This window comes from Myiozetetes cayanensis, unplaced genomic scaffold, assembly GCF_022539395.1.
Source record: "Myiozetetes cayanensis isolate MyiCay16 unplaced genomic scaffold, myiCay2020 scf1, whole genome shotgun sequence".
In the NCBI taxonomy this organism is placed as follows: Eukaryota; Metazoa; Chordata; class Aves; order Passeriformes; family Tyrannidae; genus Myiozetetes; species Myiozetetes cayanensis.
In genome coordinates, this window is record NW_026086604.1 from 66,051,698 (window position 1) to 66,068,030 (window position 16,333).

At 38.4% G+C, this 16,333-nt stretch overlaps 1 protein-coding gene and 1 long non-coding RNA gene across 10 annotated transcripts in view; both read right to left on the minus strand.

The window, feature by feature from the left end:
- The window catches only part of LOC126635861 (uncharacterized), a 1,135,091-nt gene that overhangs the window by 182,982 nt on the left and 935,776 nt on the right, over positions 1-16,333 (minus strand). The gene's annotated exons all lie outside the window — the stretch shown is intronic.
- FHOD3 (formin homology 2 domain containing 3) overlaps positions 1-16,333 on the minus strand; it is a 387,674-nt gene that overhangs the window by 68,852 nt on the left and 302,489 nt on the right. For 6 of the 9 annotated variants that reach the window (XM_050307337.1, XM_050307309.1, XM_050307347.1 and 3 more), the window contains 4 exons: positions 15,244-15,378; positions 11,953-12,003; positions 7,522-7,736; positions 568-879 (listed from right to left, as the gene is read on the minus strand). In XM_050307337.1, coding sequence (XP_050163294.1) covers positions 568-879; positions 7,522-7,736; positions 11,953-12,003; positions 15,244-15,378 — 713 coding nt within the window. The remainder of the gene's footprint in view (positions 1-567; positions 880-7,521; positions 7,737-11,952; positions 12,004-15,243; positions 15,379-16,333) is intronic. The other 3 variants (XM_050307327.1, XM_050307383.1, XM_050307354.1) reach the window with 2 other exon arrangements.

Here is a 16,333-nt window from a genome sequence, read left to right on the forward strand (position 1 = left end):
AAGTTGGTTCTTAAGGTGTTTTCCAGGTTGTACATTTAGAGGTATCTGATGCTATATCTGACCAGAATCCCTCATCAGTACAGAACTAATTTTTTACAGACATTCTTTTACAACTAATCTTTTATGTGCCTCGTCCACATGAGCTAAAGATGGCAGCAGACCAGACTTATCTTCAGCAGCTCCTGTGTATCTCTCTCAGCCATCTGAAGCTGAGCCTAACCATGACAGAAGAATTCAAGGAAAGGAGCAAACATCCCAGCCCTCACTGCTCTTCCTCTTCCACTAAAAGGATAGGAAAAGGTATTTGGCATTTCAGAATAAATCATGTTAGCACAGCCCCTTGTTTCATTGATTTATGTGTAGAAAATCCAACTAAATTCTATGGGAGCTAGAGATGCAATAAAGTCTGTGGATGTCCAAGCAGAGAGTAGACAAGACTTGGCCAAGGTGAAGAAAGTCTTATATAGGTGCAAAGGTTTATTAGGTAATTAACACAAGATAAGAGTTGCTAATTTAACATTTTTTTTCCACCAGAAACCCTTCATTATTGAAAAAGTTTCACTTTACCAGTTTCATTGTCACTGGTTAACTTGTCCTCTCTCTCTTCCCTCTCTAAAGTGCTGCTTGCTGAGGATATACTGGATGCAGAGCAGTTGTCTTTTTCATTCACTTCCTCATTCTGCCTCTCTTTTTCACTGAGTATTGCACTTTCTTCTGGCTCTCTCTCTGGTCCTTGCTCCACCTCACTCTCTGGTCCCACCTCTGCAGCCTCTATTTCCTTGGATGTCTCCGTTCCCTGCTGGGCCTCAGCCTTAGCCTCCTGCTCTGGTTCTGGTTCTGGTTCTGTCTCTGTCTCTGGTTCGGGTTCACTGGCACTCACTGGCGGAGAGAACAATGGGAGAAAGAGATTCACTTAACAACGGAGTCGTCTCAGGCTCAGCCCTCTAAGTGAGAGTTACATGAGAGTTGTACAAGCGCCTTATGGAAAGAAAATAAAAAGCAAGTCCACAGCATTGGGAACACCAGACTGATGAATGTTGTGCGACAACAGCATTGCACGTGTAAGTGGCCTGGCAAACTCCCTCACTTGCTGTCTGGAGCCAGCCCACTATTTTTATACATACTTCCACAGCTGCAGTGTTGGACTCACACAAGGATTTCAACAAACCAGTAGAAAATGGGCATCCCACCTGAGCACGAGATTGACAACTCAGTGCCTAGACAGAGCCAGAAAAGAAGATATCTTTTGAAAAACAGAAAGGAGGTAGATTGTGGCTTTTGAATTTTCTGTGGGTTCTGGAAGAATTCTTTTTTCACCTGATGAGGAACACTTCAACGAAAAAAATAAAAATATTAGTTTTTATAACACAGTTGAATGTCACAGTCTTGAAATGGCACTGTCACACATTTAGCTGACAAAAAACATATGTTTTTTCATGCACATTTACTTCAGAATAGCCACTTCAAAACTGCACAAAGTTTCCAGTTGCTTGGCATATGGCACAGATTCAGTTTCCAGTTGGTTGGCATATGGCACACGATGAGCTTTTTATCAGTTGGCACACAGCAAACACCGTTGATAGTACATTTGGTTTCTTTTTTCCTGTGTTATCACTGAGAGTGAAACTAATTCATTCACCTTTAGGGTTTTTAGCTATAACAGCAGGTTTTCACATGCAAATATTCTCTGCATGCTTCAAAGAAACTGAAGAACATCCACACATATTCACATCAAGCAGCTCACAATTTTCTGAAAACTGAAATGGCCATGCAAAGAATGGCAAAAATGGGCATGCATGTTAGTTCTGCATACTTCCCAAATTCTCTACATACTAAATCTTGTGCTAGGTGGCTGAACTATAACGATCAAGTCATACTTGTTTTGTCCCTCTGTTAACTATTTTTTCTTATAATATTCCAAAGTCAAAATAACAAAGGTCACAATGCTTTCCTAAGGCTGCTTTATGTTGCATGACTATCCTATTTTCTGAGAAACCCACACAAAGAATAGTGATTTCTAACAATACTTGAGCCTATCTTCACAATAACACATATGTTTTTAAACTAGCTTTCAGTAAGGCATCTTCAGTAACATGCTATTTCACCTAATTTCATATAATTTAAGGGTAAAAAACTGCAAATAATTTTTTTGTCACTGACTTCACTGGAGCTATGCTTCTACACTTTCACAATTGTTTTCTAATGTGTAGTTAGCTAAATAACTGGATGTGCATATATAATACATTTATATAAAGCAAATGTACACATAATATATTTAATCTACAGTCCATCATCACTCAAAGATGTTCTAAAACACTCCCAATTAGAAGACTTAACTTTCTCCCTCTTCTACACGGAGAGCATCTAATAGTCTAAAATTAGATATGCAAGCACTCCTGCATATGTCTTGTTTCTCTAAATGTACCTTACCTAGGACTGTACCCTGGACACTGCTTAGGAGAGAATCAAAATTATAGCAGGTTGTCAAGAAGTTGGCAAACACTTCAAATCCCAGTGGTATGTTTCTCACCACAGCTGTCAATGTGTAGGCACAGTACAAGAGCATTTTAAAGTAAAACCAAGATTTTAATATAACTGAGATGGAAGCTTAGGAATCCTTCAGGAGTTCCTGGAATTAATATGGTACAGGTAGCATGAAAGACTCTCAGCTTGCCATGCTGCAATCATACATACATACAAATGTCACCAATTAATACATGAATAATCATAATTTTGTACAAATTTTATATGTTTCTCTCTAAAAACAAAGGCTGTCATGCAATAACCATAAAGGTCAACTGCAGCAGTTCAGATGGAGAAAGAAGCTGAGTAAAATGTGGCCAGAACTGCTAATACTTATTGCACCTTTGTCATCATGAAGCTATGCTGAAGATTCAATAAGAAAAAGTCAGGGGAGATGTAAGAAATGCTTGAGAAAATTAGAACGTTCGAAAGAACTCTGGATACTCTTCTAACAAGGAATATTCCACACATACCAGAAAGAACTTTATCAGTAAAGTAACTCATCAGAATCTAATACATAACAAAGATTAAAGAGCAATATACTGACTTAGGCTGCTCTTTTGAGTTCAAGGAGTATCAAAATCTAAGCACTTCTACAATGAAACAGAGTATGTTGACACTCATTTTGACAGCCTCTCTCTCTCTCTCTCTCTAGGGATAACATCAAACAATCCACCTCTTAACTCAAATCACTTATAAATAGTGAGCTAAGTCCAGTAGCACTTCCCTTAAAAAGCAGTGCAAAGATCAAATCCGTCAGCAAACACTATCAGAAGAAAAAGCCAGCAAACTAGACACGTGTCCATCACTTGCATTTCCATATAATCCATTGTGGTGATATTAGTGAGAACTTCTAAAGAAGTTAAAAAATACAAATCTCAGTGAATGCTTGGTGGTGGCCTATTTGAAATGAGCTCAGACGTTCAGTCATGTATCTACTGGGTCCATTTTCACACCAGAGAAAACACTACATGCTAACCTTACAGGTGGCAAGAGACATAAGAGACCAGATTTTGTCCCCTCTCTGCAGACTTCTGCTGGTGGAGAAGGCAAAGAGCCAGGGAAGCAACATATTGAAAAGCAACAATAGCAAAGAAGGTGTGCCTGAGATGTTAAGAAGCATGATACCTTAATAAGTAACAGGAACATATATATATATACACATATTTTTTTTAAACTGCAATTCTTATACACACAGAGTTCTTAAAACCTAAACTAGGATTGTCAGATTCAATAGGAGAGGTAATCTCTTTTCACTTGCATATACTATTCTTAACATTTTTCTCAAGGTTTAGCTCCACTCCCTGCACCCATTAAAACAAATGACAAAGCTGAGGTTTTTAAATAAGCAGAGTTTTATTTGCAGTTGGATTAATCAGGAGCAGAAAAACCGAACATGGTTTTCAGGATCAATTTTTGAGTAATTTTCCTACTTCTTTTTTTTTCTGCGAGAATTTAATCTGTAAAAATGTATTGTTGGAAAAAAAAAAGTGAGGACTTTTCAGAAGAATGAAATATCCCAGAGAAGCTGTATAACTTCTTCACTAAAAGAGACAGTAATTAAGTCTCTCAATGAACATGTAAAGATTTGGTTGTTTTGAGAGACAGTCTAATCTCCATCTTCCGACATATTCAAGACTTGGTCACGTTAAGTGCTAGCAAACCTGATCTGCTGTGATGTGATCAGATGTTGGTGACAGCCCTCTTTTGAGTGGGAGGTTATAAAGGACAGCAAGCTGTTCCCTTCTGAAAAGCAGGGCTAAGAACTTATAATGCTATAGAGGGACATGGACATTTCCTTTAATACTTTAAAGCAGACACAAGATGATGTATCCTGCTGATAAGGCCTCAACTATCCAGTCCTATAAGCCTTCAGAGAGAATAAACATCCCTCTGGGCCCACATCTAATCCCTTGTTAGGGTAATTGATTAGGCAACCACATCCTCCTTTATTTTCTCTGCTTCCTATTTGGAGCTGTGAGATAAAAGTGTCTCTTGAGGACGCACACAGTAATTCTGAAGATGCTATGCCTACCCAAGACCCCTTGGTTCAATTGCTCGGGCATTGCTTAAGGTCTTGGTTCTTATCACCCTTCAGTTCCTCTTGATAGGATTCCTCTTCCTCTGAACTCCTGTCTTTGTCTACCCCCATTCCAATCTTTTCCTCCCTTTCCTTGTGATGGTAAGAGCTAGCGCAGAGTGATAAACAGTAGGGAACTGGTTCTTTCTTGATGCAGTCAGAAATGATCCTTCTTTGTTCCCCACCTCTACAGTCCTCCTCTGACTTTCTGTGTCATGGTTCCTTAGTCTACAACTGGAGCTGCATTGGCCTCACTGTGCTCTCATGCTCTAGTGCTTCCCCATCTGCAGAGATACTCTCACCAGTCATGCTTTGGGCAGTATTTGAACCTTGCTCAGCTACCTGTATGTTCAGAAGGTCTCCTGCTGGCTGCCATGTGCACTTGGGTTGGCCTGCTTGCTTCCTCAAGTGCTAAAGAAGCTGCTCTTATCAGAGAAGGGTTCACCTGCAATTCCTTTGTGGAGTGACCTTAGAGATGTCTCGGTTATTGTTGTTTCTCCTTTCCTGTAAATGCACACTCCATAAAACATTCTCCACTAAAATTACAAAGGAGTAAGTAGCTGCTCTGAAAAAAATACTAAGTTCCATTTGCAGTTATGGGACTGCCTTCATTTCCTCTAAATGCCATACCCCAAGTTTTACAAGAATAAGTCTTACAAGACTTGATTACTTTAGTGAAACCAATTGTTTTATATGAGAAAACACTTCAACTCAGTAAGTCCACATTTTTATATTGGCTAACAATACTGAGACATTTCACAGTGTGAGACAAAGTTCCATAGACAGAATCTATTTCCTTCTTAAGACCAGTAGATAGTGGATGGCCACAGGATACTTCAGCACAAATAGAATAAATCTGACTTTGAAAATCCCTTATTGTTTTGCTAGTAGATGAACACACTTTCCCTTAGACTTCAGGTTCTGAATTCTGCAGAGGAATATCACACATCATTTAACAGTAGTATTGCAGAGTCTTTGGAGCATCCTATGCACAGAAACAAGGAAGTGTTTTCCCTGTGCAGTTTCATTCTTGCTTGGGAAAATGGTGGCCCATGTTCAAAGCAACTGCTTGGGGTGCAAATAATCTGACTTTTGTCCATGGCTCTATTTCAGCTTTTCTATAACTGGTTTAAGAAAGTTAATGCTCCAATTTCTCTGTCTATGAAGTCAGATTCAGAACACCTCCTAAGGACAGTAAAATTGAGATTTTAATTCATTATGAAGCATAAGGAAATCAGATAATAGAATAGAGGCCATGGCACAAAGTCTATATTAATCCTGCCAGCCATTGGCTGATATCCAATAATCTGACCACTTCCAGATGAAGTGCCCTGCCCACATGCTCATTACTTCCTATGGCCTTTCCAATAATTTTGGTAGGTCTGAAAAAACACTCATGCACAGATCCCACTGAAGTACGTAGATTTCAGGCCCCTGTTCTGGTTCTGTCCTGGCCATCTGTCTGCAGCTGCTGGAAGCTGCCCCATCCATATGCTCTCTCCTTATGGTTCATTTGACAGGCTTCCAGGTGCTGCCCTCCAATGCCTACAGATACTGCCAGGAGTTTAGTAGAGATGTCCTATCTACCCACGTGTTGATAGCTTTGCCATATTCTGGCTGCCTGAAGTTGCCCTGTACACCTGCTCTAAATGTATTCTCCAAATGGATTGTGCAGCTCCAATCCATGCTGCAATTTTTTTTTATGCTTCCAGGAGAAATATGTTAAAATAATCATCATAGAAGACATACTTGCTCCCTACCCAGCTCTGAAATCCTAATGGTGGAAAAATCCAGCTTATTTGCTCTAAAAGCAATATTGCACTGAAACAAAACGCGTGTTTGGATGTTTCTGACTATCAGAATTGGTGGAAAAATATCCACGTTTTTTAGGTTGAAATTATTCCACTGAGACTCTTAAGGTGCCAAACAAGAAAACTGGGGAGTAAAATTGGGAAAATATATAAAACTAAATAAAATAAACTTCATCTCCTTAGTACAGTAAGGATGAACATATGCAACATTCAGTATTTGTAACTTTTTCTTAAATTGCCTTGCTTTATAGCATGCTACCAGCCATAACACTCAATAAAAACAAGCAGTGCAAGTTACAAATGCATTAATCACCAATAGCGTGTAGCAGGAAATCAAATAAAATAAAAATGAATGATGGTGACAATTTACCCTCAACATGCATTCTAGCTCCCAATGTTAATGCAACATCATGTGGTGCAAATATAAATCTGTATGGGGGTGTTTTTTTGAGGACTGAAGGAGAAGTACATGATGCAAGTGGCAGAATGACGTGCACACACAAAAAACACTGCTCTGTACACCAATAAATTATATGACAGCAAACCAACCGTGCAAACACTAGTTATACTTTCCTTTTTGCTAATTGTCTGTGGTTTCTTTTCTTGGTGTTAAAAATAACCAACACACTCCCCCTGCCTTCAATTCAAGACCTTTTCTGGTTGTCCCATTCAGCCTGTGCTCTCCTGGAAGGTTATTATAATCTTGGCATTCATCTGTTGCATTTCTTTCAGAGAATCCACATAAGCAAAATCCCTCAGCAGGAATACTGTTTGTCTAGTATTCAGTAACTTCTAATATATAAGGAACAACATGATGCTAAAATTAAGACCCTCTGTATTCTGTATTTTCTAATTATTCCATTCTAATAGCAACAGACGATGATAATATAAATCATAGCAACAATTAGCAGTGTATTCAGAATACACGACATCTAAATCAATGCAAAAAAGATGAAAATTTAGGAAGACAGGATGAAACAAAGTAAGACCCTTTACTTTGGCAGCTCATGGATTATATTCTTGCACTCAAGCATCAGAAATCATCACTATCACAAAAGAAACTGTGATAAACCCACCATTTTTAACTCTGCTCTCCTTTTCACTTACCTTCTGAGGGCTGAGGGGTGCCACAAGGGGTGGAAGGGGTCTTCAGCTCTTCCTGGGACTCTATGGATGCTGGGCTGATGCACTTGGGTACAGGTGAGGATGGAGCTGAAGGAGATCTCAGATTCAAGGACAGCTCACTTCTGCCTCGACTTACACTCCGACTCTTCAGCTCCTTCTCATACTCCTCTGCTGCCAACTTCTCCAAGTATTTGTATCTGAAAGTTAAATTCCAAAGGGTTTCCGTAAAAAAAAAGAAATCTGTGGCTGATGCTTGTTTATGGATGAGACACCTGCAGAGAATGAGCTGACTTCCTGACACAAGGGGTACAGCACTAAACTGCCTGCCTGCTCAATCTGCCAAAAAGTGCACCCCAAAGCAAAGCCTATTGCTCTGAAAAACATAAAATTTCTCATTACAATACAAAAGCAAAAACCAGCAGAGTTAAAGAACCTTTAGATATAGTATTTTGTCTGCACAGTCCTTCCCCTTTTGGAAGCATTTGTCTGTCCTGCTTTTCACTCTCCTCCTCCTCCTCCTCCTCCCAGCCCTCCCTCTTCCAAAACTAAAATGGGAGGGAAAAAAACAAAAGAAGAAAAAAAACCCTCCAAAGCAAGAGCCCCTTAATACTGATGCAAATTGCCAGTCTGAGACTTGCTGTAAGGAGAGGAAAATGCAGCAGACAAAAACAGATCTACCTGAAAATAATACCAATAATAAACGTTTGGATTGACTATCTAAGGACTCTGAACCTGCTTCTATTTGCTCTGAGAGCAATGCACTGGAATTCACTTTGTTCTCTCCAGAGCCTACAATGGAAAGTTTTCTTTTTTTTATTCTAAAAAATTTCTCTGCCGGACTCAGACATCCAATAGCTTGTACCTGACGTCACATGTAGTTTATTCATCAAAGTCACTTTAAAAGAACAAAGATACATCTGTTTTGCATTTTAGGCAGGCAGAACTCACTAACTGTTTATTAAGACCAGCTACCAATCATATTCTTCATAGTGTGCTTTATACATTTCGACCAAAATAACTTTGAAATATGTGCCTCTTCCAGATGTCTGCTAATTTTATCCACCATTATTTGCTAAGGAATAAATTTATGAATACAGCTGGATCGGGCTTTAGACTGTTTGCCTTACCCACAAGTGAACTGTTAAACAGGTTAATTAAGACTACTGCTTATGTCCCTGAAACACTGTGGTCATCCTCCTATAACCCATTGTTGTAAACACTTCATAACAGGGAACACCTCTCCTCCCCCCTTCTGCCTCAGTGACAGCCCGAGTTAGTGTATGAGGGTACACTGAAAAGCAGGCAGGGTAAAGAAGTCAGCCACATGTGGTAACAAACATGCTTCATACATATGGTAGCCACACACGCATGCACATTTGCAAACATCCATATAGAGCACAGAAACATGTCTTTGAAGAGCAGTCCTTGTGTTTTCAGAGGCAATTTGCTTTATTGCAAACAGCAATAATGAAGAACAAACTCATTTTCTTTTATTCCTCCAGAGGTATGCACAGGCTTTGAACAAATTCTGCAAGAAAAAGAACCCCTACAGACTCTGGATGAAAATATAACAAGCTACATACTTGTATGGTTATAAAATAGGAACTGTTTACAGTTCTAGCATGAAGCCAATTTTGAGACTGAATTTTGCCTTTTCAATAGAGGAGAAAGCCTTTCACATCAGTGTGATGTGTTGTTACAGTTCATGAAGCCACTACTCCTTTTAACATTGGTCACGTACACCTTCTGCCTCCTCACAAGTAGAGATGGGGCTTCAGACTCATAAAGAGCCATTCCAACTGATCACTTAAACCAAACAGGTACAGCCCAGCTGCCTGCTGCTGAGGGGGGGGGGTTGCAGTTTGCCAGCAGACTACAACAAAGATCTGGATGGATTCTTCTATAACAGGGGGAGCCCTTTTACAGCTGTTTTAACATTTTAGGTTCTGTAGCTGTGTGCTGCACAGTCAACCAGCAAGGCAGAGGAGGCAGAGGACTATCATCAAGAAGTGACTTCTCAAAATGTGTCTGATTATTACACTGAAAGAAAAAAGGGAAACAGAACAGCAACTCCAATGGCAGTACATCAGCATAACTAGTTATCAAATGGAAAGCCTAATAATCAGATATAGCAATTTAACTGAGAAATAAAAAAATAATTCAAGAATCAGTATTAACACTTCATACTTGATAAATTACATTATTTAGGTTATTTTTTGTTTCTGGACAGCATCAAATATGCAAGGTCTAGTGCTGTAGGAGTTGAAAGGGTAAGCCACCATACCTCTGCTTTAGGATTGACACATTGTCTCTGTATATGCTGCCATATTCCTCTAAATCATGGAAACCTGCAGACATCATCACACCTGTGCTGACTTTTCTCTACAGACAATAATCCAAAAGTCTGTGGGCTATCCATGCGGTATTCCTCATGAATGTGACACTGCACTTATCTTCTTCAAGTAGATGAAATTATCATTGTGAGTTCTTTAGTCTCTGAGCAATACCCTGAGGGCAACTTACACTGTTCATGTATCAACAAAGTAATGGGGTGGAGAGCATTTGAGCTGTACGTCACACTAGAGAGGACTTTGGAGCTCACCTTTTCTGGTTTTATTTTTTAATTACCACTAGAAGACACCAAGCCAAGTTAAAAAAAAGGCCTCAAACCATAGAATAGCAAGAAGTGATATGGAGGAAACATACAAACCAGATTTTAACTAGGATTTTAGGCACCTTAACTATAGGATTTTCTTACAAGTCAACATGCAACTTCCTATAGGAAATGAAACTTCATTTGTACAAAAGTATTTATTAAAAAAGTAGTTACAGAATGCCAATGTAATGGACTATGGTGCAAGACTTCACTTGCAGGTTTCTCTTGATATTTATGTGCTGTCAAAGTAAACACATGTCTTTCCTCTTTATGAGTAAGAGCCAATAGTTTAAAAGAGGCCTAGTTCAAAAGAGCCCTAAGGATAAAGAAACATTCCTAATGACTAGTGAAGTTGTCTCAGATTGCCTCAGTAGTGATGCACTGCTGGTGAACACTTTCCCAAAAGTACTCCACGTGGCATGTTCCCTAACAACTTGAAAGTTCTGGAGAACTTGCTTCTAATTTGTTTCAAATCTTGCAACGAGTATACTTGCTGAAAAAGATTTTACTCAGCTCAGATCAGTGTTTGATGCTTGTGTGCTCAGATGCATTTCATTTCAGAAAATGCTGTAAACTATCCGTAACTGTTGTGACTGGAAGGACTAAGGAAAGGCCACCCACCTTTTCTTACTCTTAGCAATGTCAAGATAATTTTTTACTATTAGCTAGTTCAGCCACAGTAGATAAGACTTCGGTCTGCAGAAAAGAACTATATCCAGTCAGATGATTTTGTGAAAAAAAAAACAACCCACACCCAAAACCAAAAACACAAAAGCAACCAATAAAAAAACCCCAAAATACAGCAACATAATGATTTCTGAGATGGCTGCTCTTGTACTTTGATAACGTTATTCCAGTTCTTGACAATCCAGAAGTATCTCCAGAAAGTAATCTCTAGAGGATGATACAAGCAAACCTGAAGCACTCTGGATGATTTTTCATCTACTATTTGTACAGTAACTTGCATATTTTCCAGGTAAAAAACAAGTGCTCCCTCTGGGATGTAATTACTAGCAGAGGTAGAGATGAAGCTACTGAAAGGCAAAGATCTTTAGTTGAGTATTCCTTGAAAAATGTGCTTTCATAAGCACAAAGCTCCAAGCCTAGACCAGAGTTTCTAAACTATTTAATTGAATTTAAAAAAAAAAAGAAGAAAACAGAAAAAAAACCTCGAAACCCTCAGTTCCTTTAAATATGTTATTTAAATAAAACTAAAGCAATGTCCCAATGATAAACACTCCTAAGCTTTGTAATTTACTCACTGATGTTTAGAGATCAGCAAGAAAACTTGGATCTGAAAGATAACAATATGCTTGGAGTGGGTCAGAACCATTTTCATCAGTCACTGCAGTTTTGCAATGCTTGTGACCCCAATTTCCTTTATCCTCAGTTGCCTTTTCTGACCCTCCAGAAAGCTTGGGACCCATTGGGTGAGAAAGACAGGCTTATTCAATTTATAACTATACTAAATTTGAGCAAATTTCTGAGGTAAATGGGGTAAGCTTATTTCCCACACAAATAGATTAAAGATAATCATTCTTATGCATTCCAGTCGCACTGCTCTTCATTTATTGCTGTGCTTACAGCTGGACTTAATTATCCTCTTTAATTTAACAGCTTCTTTCTTATAGAAGTCTTTTGCAATAAAAGTGTTCTGTGCAAGTAGAATTAAAAATGTAAATACGTGACAGATCCACAGTAAAGAATATAGGAAGTGCAAACAACCAAAGGGAAGGATGGACGCATTATATACAAACCTCTCTTCTCTTGCTTGTCTTAGTTCTTCTCTTTTGTCTAAATAATCACGGCTAGAAAGAGAATTACAGTAAATTGCAGTAGAAACAGAAGAAAAAGGTAAGTAGCAGAAGTATAAGTACAGCAGGAGAAAGCAAGAGCAGTATAAACAAGCTGATTAGATGCAACAAAGGCTGTTGTTGACAAAAAACGTTTGGTTTTGCAAAAATGGCTGAAAAATGTGTGTGTACATTTATACATGAATACAGCCCAGATATGCAACAACAAATATGTAATTCGGAAGGTCTTTAACTATAAAAAACCCCAAGAACTGAAAAACCTGAAGCATGCTTCAAAATCTGGTGTCTGAAATTAGACATGATGAACTGCAATTATCCCTAATGAGCAGGCACATTAGTGCCAATTAAATCATTCCACATTTGCTCCATCTTAAAATGCCCCAAAGAGTGACTGCAGCACCTGGCAGGCTAGACCAAGGCAGGGAGGATACCGTACATCAGCCTTCTTTCGCAGGCATCTTTCCTCTGTGTTTTAGTTGCTACAGTTGGAAACAGAACAGCAAACTGGCTTTACAGAGTAGGACAATTCTTCATTCTTAGAAAGTGTGTGCAGGATTATTGGACAGATAACAACTTTTCACTTCTTCATTTTTTCACCCTGAGTTTTAGATACAAAACTTTTATGTCAGCTGCTTCTCCCACAGCAACTCAAGTAACCCATATATTTAGCTTTTGCCAAGTCAACTTTGCCGGATGCTCGAGCACTGTGATTTCAGGCAGGCCTGCCACATCCACAAATGTGAATGCAAATTTAACTTGGACAGCAGAACCTATTAAATGCCCAGCCTGCCTCGATACCACAGCAAGATAATTCCTTACAATATATTTTTAACATTTTGTTGAATTTGTTACACAAAACTGTTGAGACAGTTCACCTTATCTGTTAGATTCTTTCACAGTAACTTGTGAGTACCAGAAAGATTTTCAGAACTACTCCTTTTATAAATAACCACTATTTTTTCTCTCTATATTGTGTCATCGAGTTAATTACTTATCATTTACTATACCAAAAGCTATCAAACATCTGCTTGTAAGTGGTCTTCAAAAGTCCATTAACAGGGAACAGAGATTACTGTTTCAGGCTATCTCCACATGCCTTGAATCCTGAGCTGGTTATACTTTTATGATATTTTCTGAGTACTTTAGGAAATCTTCAGCAGGCAAATTTTAATGTTACTCTTTGCCCTCTGAAAACTTTCACCCTTTCCTACAGCTGAAGAACAGCCATTGAATTTTAGGACTTGTTGTTCTATATATGCAATGGGTACAATAATCCTTCTTCTGGGAAAAAAGTTTGTTCTGGAAAGCATTCCTTTAGTTAGCAATGGCTTATGAAGCTCTTTAGCATCTCTCCTAATCCTCCAGCTCTCTCACAACTGGTGATGCTCTCCTTTAAATTATCCTCAATTTGTCAATGATAATGCCAGAACCTAGTGCAATGTTCTCAAGGCAGAGTTGGAAAGAATGAGATAACAAATGAGTCATGATGGTAAATCCAGTACAGCTCACGAGTTTAAAGACTGTGAATTGCAAGTGCTATTTTTAATCAAAAATACATCTTCAGAGTCTGGGTTTCTAGCCAGACTGATGATATGATAATGCAATCCCAAGAACTCTTATGAAACTGTCCGTGACTGCTTGCTGTGGCTTTGTCCTCCTTCTGCCAGACTGTTTAATCAACTGTGGGATGCTGTCTGTCTGCAAAGTTTGGTGGCTTTGGAGACCCTCTGATCACAGAACTCAAATCTGGAAGATGAAAACACTGGGTATTTACAAATCCTCTTAAATATGTTGTTTAGTTAACTGGTTTCTGACTCTGAAATAATTGGATAAAAATGTATATTTTGATTTTTTCCCCCCTGACTTTAAGGATGCTCTTTTAGTGACAGAACAACTACTGTAGCCAACCTCTACTGAAATGTGCAGATCTGTTATTCAAATAGGTCAATCTGCCAAATGCTCTGTTGGCTTTTTCGGTTTGGGAGCTTTTTTGAAAGATCATGTTGGCTGTCCATGGCACCCTGATGCAGCCTGATGATACCACTTAGAGGGAGAGTTTTTGGAAGAGGCTTGAAGACTGAAACCTTATTGTTTCTGTTTCAGGAGAACTTGGGCAGCTGTTGGCTGCCAAAGATCCTATTATGGTGCTCTTCCACCTTCCCTCTGCCTCTCATTTCCTTCTAAACTAGCTATCTTCTGAAGCCAGAAGAATATCAATCAACCAACCAGCCACTCATAAGTTACTCCTCTTTCCAAATTCACAGAATCATAGCCTTTTTCCATTTCTTACTAAAGAGATGATTACAGTGAAAACAACCCTGCATACTAATAAACAAGCTCACATGAAACCCAGTGCCATCTTTTCCATGACTACCAATTCTAAGGCTATAAAACATTTATGTTACCATTCTTTATGTTATTACATTATGTCTTCTAACTACTAAAAATATGCTTACTTTTTACTGCTGTCTATGAGGAAAAAAACTGGTTTCTTAGTGTACACTCTTCAGACTGTAGGCAAACCGTTTCAGGTATAGACTCCATATCTCTCCTTAGCCCACTGCAGTCTTTGCAAATGTCTGTGTGGAGATTTCCAGGCATGGATTTAAGAGGATGAGGGGCCTTGTCTCTTACTATCCTCAGGCAGCATACCCTGGGATCCCACATCATAAAAAACATTTTCTCAGATGTGAGTCCTATACTCAGCTGTGGCCTTTGTCAGCCATGGTTAGGACAATAATTTTGATAATTGCTTTCTGTCAGTTGCTCTTTCCAGGAGGAAGAGACACATGTTCAGAAAAGTAGGAAAAACTAATTAAAAAATGCTACCACAGAGCCTCAGACAGAAAAGCCTTTTTACTTTGCATAACACAAAAGCAAAAAGATGTTTCAGTGCTGTCCCTTCTGCCCTTGATACCTTTGTCCCATTGTTTCACCTTCACTGAGATTACAATTTGGAGAGTATATTACCTAATAAAAACAAGCCTCTGTAGATATCCAGACAGTATAATTGAGAAATACGTAGCTGCCTTAAAAAACCAAAAATCCTTATTTATTAAATGCCAAAATTCATGATGTTTGTAATCTGTTAATTCTTAAGATATTTAGATCAAGAAAGGTATCTATAGAGACAAACTATTCATCACATAAATTATTTTGCAATTGAATTTGTCAATGATTTACCAATCTATCACACATTTAAAGCAAGAGACTGAGAGCAAATTTGGGTCCTACTTGAATTTGTTTCTTTCTTCACGTTCTATCCTTTGCAACCTTTCTTCTCTCTCCTGACGCCGTCTTTCTCTTTCAGCTGCCAAGGACTCCTGGTGCTGCCGAAAAGATGATGTAAGGAGACCACCCAAAGCTGGCCTGCAGAAAAGGAAGATCAGATTTCTCAGTGTCACTTTTATTGATTATACTGGCAAAAAATGAGTAGCAATCATTCAGCAAGTAACATAATTCCAACCAGCAGAATGACATGGCAATATTTATGTATGGATCTTTCAAAGCACTGGCTAAGTGTCTTCTTGCTAAATTGATTATAGACACTGTGATGAGCTTAAGAAAACACTTAGGGTAGGCTTGTTAAATTGCCAAATTTCTAAAGCACAATAAACGTGTAAAAGTTCTTCAGTCTAGTTCAACTGCAATATTGTCTAAATATTTTTTAACTTTATAATCCTTTTAACACAAAAGCTGAATCCTGTAAAGGATCTTTGAAATTTTAAGGAAAAAAACCTGCAATATTTTTTAAACACAAACATATTATGCAATGATGTTAAAAACAGATATGTCACAAACACCTGAGAATCCCACATACAGAAAAACAAAAGTGAAGGAAGTAAATATCATAAACGCCCTTCATAATTCAAATGCCCTCCTTAGTAGGGGCATATCTTTCCTTTTTACATTAACAAATTTGGTTATGATTATTTCCTCGCTGCATGTGCTGTAAGGGCAAAACAAATCACATGTAAGGACATATCAGTAAAATACATAGAGTCTTCTCAAACCTTTATTGAAAACTTTCAGAAATGATGGCCTCTACAGTAAAGACTTTTCAAATATATAAAGCTACATTTATATTCACTTATAGTTTGCTGTTGATGCAGAATTTTTTATTAGTTTTACTGCAAGTACTACTTTGGCTGGGACTGTGGGTTCTCCCACATGACTTTCCCCAACAGAGTAAACATGTCTTTCTTTCTGTCTTTTAGATAGGAAAAAAAATCTGTATTGTACAAGGTAGCTTTATACAGATCCACACTGACTGAATTAGACTGATAAAATCAAAAAGACATAGCTTGTGTAGAGCGGTTTCTGT